This window comes from Vombatus ursinus, unplaced genomic scaffold (assembly GCF_900497805.2).
Source record: "Vombatus ursinus unplaced genomic scaffold, bare-nosed wombat genome assembly UNPS02012622.1, whole genome shotgun sequence".
NCBI classification, from domain to species: Eukaryota; Metazoa; Chordata; class Mammalia; order Diprotodontia; family Vombatidae; genus Vombatus; species Vombatus ursinus.
Window position 1 is genome coordinate 387,910 of NW_020952400.1, and position 4,819 is coordinate 392,728.

Consider the following 4,819-nt stretch of genomic DNA (forward strand, 5'->3'; position numbering starts at 1 on the left):
TCTCCCCGCTCCTGTCTCTGCTCTGTCTCTTTTCTGTCTCTCTGTCTCTCCTGTCTCTGTGTCTCTCCTCTCTTTGTCTCTTCCCCCTTCTGTCTCTCTCTCTCCTCTGTCTCCCTCTCTCTGTCTCTGTGTCTCTCCCCCTCCTGTCTCTGTCTCTTCTCTGTCTCCCTCTGTCTCTCTGTATCTCTCTCTCCCCTCCTGTCTCTGTTCTCTCTGTCTTCTGTCTCTGTCTCTCCTCTCTCTCTGTCTCTCCCCCTCCTGTCTCTGTCTCTTCTCTGTCTCCCTCTCTCTCTTCTCTGTCTCCCTCTCTCTGTCTCTCCTGTCTCTGTGTCTTTCCTCTCTCTTTGTCTCTTCCCCCTCCTGTCTCTGTTTCTCTTCTGTCTCTCTGTCTCCCTCTCTCTGTCTCCTCTCTCTCTGTCTCTCTCTGTGTCTCTCTCTCCCCCCTCCTGTCTCTGTCTCTTCTCTGTCTCTCCCCCCTCCTGTCTCTGTCTCTTCTCTGTCTCCCTCTCTCTCTCTGTCTCTCCCCCTTCTGTCTCTGTCTGTCTCTTTTCTGTGTCCCTGTCTCTCTCTCTGTCTCTGTATCTGTCTCCCTCTCTGTGTCTTTCTGTGTCTCTCCCCCCTCCTGTCTCTGTCTCCCTTTCTCTGTCTCTCTCTTCTCTCTGTCTCTTCCCCCTCCTGTTTCTCTCTCTTCTCTGTCTCCCTTTCTGTCTCTTCTCTCTGTCTGTCTCTCTCTACCACTCTCTCTTCTCTGTCTTCTCTATCTCTGTCTGCCTCTTCTCTGTCTCTCCTCTCTCTCCCCCCTCCCATCTGTCTGTCTCTCTGTCTCTCTCCTCCCTCCTGTATCTCTCTCTTCTCTCTCTCTGTCTCTTCTCTCTCTCTGTCTCTTCTCTGTCTCTCTGTGTCTCTCTCTGTCTTTTCTCTCTCTGTCTCTCTCTGTCTCCCCTCTGTCTCTGTCTCTTTGTCTCTCTCTGTGTCTCTCTCTCCTCTCTCTGTCTCTCTCTTTCTGTCTCTTGTCTCTGTCTTTCTCTCTCTATCTCCTTTCTGTCTGTCTATTTCTCTCCCTTTCTTTCCTGGCTTCCCACCTGTTCCAATCTCCCTGCTGATGAGGTAGCTCCATAGTTTAGATGACCAACAGGCCATGACACCAACCTGAGCCTGCTTCCGGGTTGACTCCAGCCATCCAATGGCTTTTGAAGACCTTTCACCTCAGTCTAAAGACTGATTAATTGAGGTTAATTGTTCTCAGCTGCTACAGGTCTCATCTGAGGAGGGCCTGGTGGTTAAATTGGCAGTGTGAGCAGGTTCACACCTCTCACATCCCAGACACCACAAGTCAGGGATTGATTTCTTGTTTTGATTGTCTGGACTTAAGAAAGTGATGGAAACAAGACTAATAGTGTAGATTAAACTTAAAAGTGTGCCTTGCCTACACTTCCCCTCAGAGAGCCAGTTGTTAACCCCTTACCAGCCCACCTGGGGAAGGCAATTCCATGAACTCATCACCTGCTCCTTTATACTTGGAGGGACCACTCTAGACACCAGAGGGAAGCCCAGCCCTTACACATAGCGACAGCAGCTCCATGTCATGGCTCTCCTTTGTTATAATGAACAGTGGGGGGGGGGGGGGGCGAATATATTGAGAAATAATGGTTTTGTCAAAAAGTTACAAGAAAAACATTTTTAAGAAAAGAATAATGAGGTGAATTCCTTACCTGGTGGGCTCCTAACACTCTGCATCTTCACGTTCTGAGACCCCAAGAATTCTGACCTGACCAATGAGAAAAGCTTTCATTGAGAGCTGAATCCTGTCATTGTGGACCCTACCCATAAGAGCCGGCCACAGTTCTTTGCCAGAGCCCAGAGGTGGAGTAGTTACATGAAAACCAATATTAGCCATCCCACTCCACAGCCAGTCAGCACAGATGGGGCAAGGTTAGGTTGGAACATGGTGAAAATGCCCCCCAGAACCCAACACACTGACCATCATGTCTGAGAGAGGAGAGACCCAGGGAAAGGAAGCAGCCCCTCAAAGCATGTGCTTTCCAGCACCATCCCCCCATGCTCCTGACAGCTGTCAGCAATGTCAGGAGGGTCCCAGAAAAGTTCAAGGGGACAGAGAATACATGTGATGTCACCCCTAAGGTAAGGGGGCAGGGAAACAGTGCATCTCTCCTTAGTCAGACTCAGTTTTCCTATCTGAGGGCCAGGGTCCAACCTGAGGTTCCATCTGCTTAAAGGATACTGAGTCTGTCCTGAGAGTTTCCCCACCGGAAGAATGAAAGCTTTGTCCATCCTGAGATAAACCATGTTCCTCAGACAGAGATTTCCCTCGGGATGCCTCTGCATTCTCATCCACCCCACGGGCGGTCATCATCCCTGTGCAGACAACTTCTCTGTCTCTATACCCAGCCTTCTTCTCTCCAGAGGCATTCATTAAACCCCTGGTATGTGTCCAACACTACATAAGGCATGGAGGCGGGCTTACAAAAACAAAAATGAAAACAGGTCCTCCCTTCCAAGAGCTTGTATTCTGGTGTGGAGAAGAGGCAGACAGGTAAGTAAAATCAATCAATTAACAAGCGTTTATTACACGTGGACTGTTTGCTAGGCATTGTGCCGGGTGCTGCAGGGGTGAAGACAAGAAGGAAACAGGAACTGCCTCCCGGTCTCTCCACCTCCTCAATCTTCCATGCCCTTGATCTCCACTCCATTTCCACTATACACACACTCCAGCCTCCTCCTGGCTGTTCCTCAAATCTTACGCTCCATCTCCAGACTCCGGGCATTCTCTCTGGCGGTGCCTCACACCTGGGATACTCCCCCTCCTCGTCCCCACCTCCTGCATTCCCTGGCTGCCTTCAAATTCCTGCTAAAATCCCCAATCACATCATCATTCTCAAGGGCTCGCCCTCTATGACACAGACCCTAGAAATGCCTTCCTTCAGCCCCAAGCTCTCCCTGTGCCTTACTCTTCCTAACCCTGTTCTTCATCCTCACCTTGATGTCAGGACGGCCCCAGGCGACTCCCCCTGCTCTAGCCCCGTTTTCTACCCTCAGTGAATCAGGCCAACTCTGCCTTCTCCTCTATAGCCTTGGTCCTATTACCAAATCCCAACCCTGGCCTGCCTCCTTTGCTTCTCTCTCTCCTTTGCTGCTGAAGGGGGCTAGAGAAGTTCCAGCACCTCTTCTTTCCCCATTTTACTCCCTCCCATTGCCCTCAGAGCTGAGACCCTCCAGTCATACTTTCGTGAAAAAAAACATTTAGAGGCAGTGAGATAGAGAGATGGGCTAGTAGTCAGGAAGACCTGAGTTCAAATCTAGCCTCGGGCATTTACTAGTTGTCTAACCCTGGTAAGTCACTTAATTTGTCTGCCTGATTTCCTCATCTATAAAATGGACATAATAGCACCTTCTGTAGGTGCTTAATAAATGCTCGTTTCTTTCCTTTCTATCTCCTCCTTCCTTCACTCCAAGCCAAAACTCTCTACATTTACCTTTGACTCTCTCCCCTCCCATCTCCTCAGCAGTGACTCCTTCCCTACTGCCCATGATCATTCCATGTCTCCCCCTCACCTGGTCCCACCTAGACCTGTCCTCCCTCTCACCGCTAGCCTCCTTACGAAGGGTGTCCTGTAAGCCTGGGCAAGGTGAGCGGCAGACTCCTCGGCTGATGGCCTCTAAGGTCCCTTTCAGTTCTGAATCTAGAATTGTGTGGGGATGGTTGCCCAAGTGATTTTTCCAGAGTATGTGTCTAACTGCATCACTTACTCAGTCAGCAACCACTTATTAAGCATTGCACTAAAGAAAGGGTCACAAAACAACCTGTACATGTACAAGTGTAAAGGAATCATAGGGAGTTGGGGGGAGCATTAGCTGCTGGCATTGGAACTAAGCATTGTAGGTAGGCGACAGCCAAGACAAAGGCTAGGAGACCAGTAAGGAAAGGTGGGGTAGGGGTGGCAGTGGGGACAGTTAGGTCATAAAGGGCTTCAAATGCCAAACAGAGGATTTTGTTTTTGACCCTGGAGGTGATAGGGAGCCACTGGGGTTTACCTACGTGACGGGACTTATAATTTTGGAAAATCATTTTAGTGGCTGATTGGAGGATGGACTGGCAGATGAGATGAGGAAGGTAGCCCCCATCCCCAATCAGGCTATTGCAATAGTCCAGGAGAGAGGTAATGAGGGCCTGCACTAGGATGGGGGCAGTGTCAGAGAAGAAAACAGGGCATGTAGGAGAGACATTATAAAGGGAGAAACCACAAAATTTGGCCATGGATTCATTCCTGCACTGATGAAGAAGCCCCAGAGACTCCCCAACTTCCAGGATGAATTTGGCATTGAAGGCTCTCCACGACTGAACATTTCATACAAGGCTTTCTCCCACTTCCTCAAATGCCCTCCCTCCTCATCTCATTCTCCTAGTTTTGAGTCTCTGACTCAAACCTCCAACTCCACAATCACATTGTACTGACTTTGCATATAATTCTGGAAATGAATTTGTATCCTCTAGCCCTGTCCTCCCAAAGTAAGCCACATGAGGGCAGGGATTTTGCCAGCTGGATGATATCCCATAGGGATCCCAAACTCAACATGTCCAAAACTGAACTAAACCCAAAGCCCTCCCCCCTCCTCCCTTCCCTATTACTGTAGAAGGTACCATCATCTAGGACTCCTCACTCTCTCTCACCACTCCCCCCATCTCCAAGCTGTTGCCAAAGCCTATCAATTTCACCTGGGCACCATCTCTGGTCAATTTCACCTGGGCACCATCTCTGGTCAATTTCACCTGGGCACCCTCTCTGGTCAATTTCACCTC

The 4,819-nt window shown here is 49.6% G+C and overlaps 2 protein-coding genes across 2 annotated transcripts in view; both read right to left on the reverse strand.

Annotated features, from left to right (window-relative positions):
• LOC114040049 (protein FAM228B-like) overlaps positions 1–1,835 on the reverse strand; it is a 39,249-nt gene extending 37,414 nt beyond the window's left edge. The window contains exon 1 of the mRNA XM_027858031.1: positions 1,713–1,835. Coding sequence (XP_027713832.1) covers positions 1,713–1,737 — 25 coding nt within the window. The 5' untranslated portion in view covers positions 1,738–1,835. The remainder of the gene's footprint in view (positions 1–1,712) is intronic.
• Positions 1,836–2,604: 769 nt separating this feature from the next.
• The window catches only part of LOC114040056 (zinc finger protein 558-like), a 26,888-nt gene continuing 24,673 nt past the window's right edge, over positions 2,605–4,819 (reverse strand). The window contains exons 6-8 of the mRNA XM_027858038.1: positions 3,574–3,701; positions 2,763–2,866; positions 2,605–2,623 (exon numbers count right to left, since the gene is read on the reverse strand). Coding sequence (XP_027713839.1) covers positions 2,605–2,623; positions 2,763–2,866; positions 3,574–3,701 — 251 coding nt within the window. The remainder of the gene's footprint in view (positions 2,624–2,762; positions 2,867–3,573; positions 3,702–4,819) is intronic.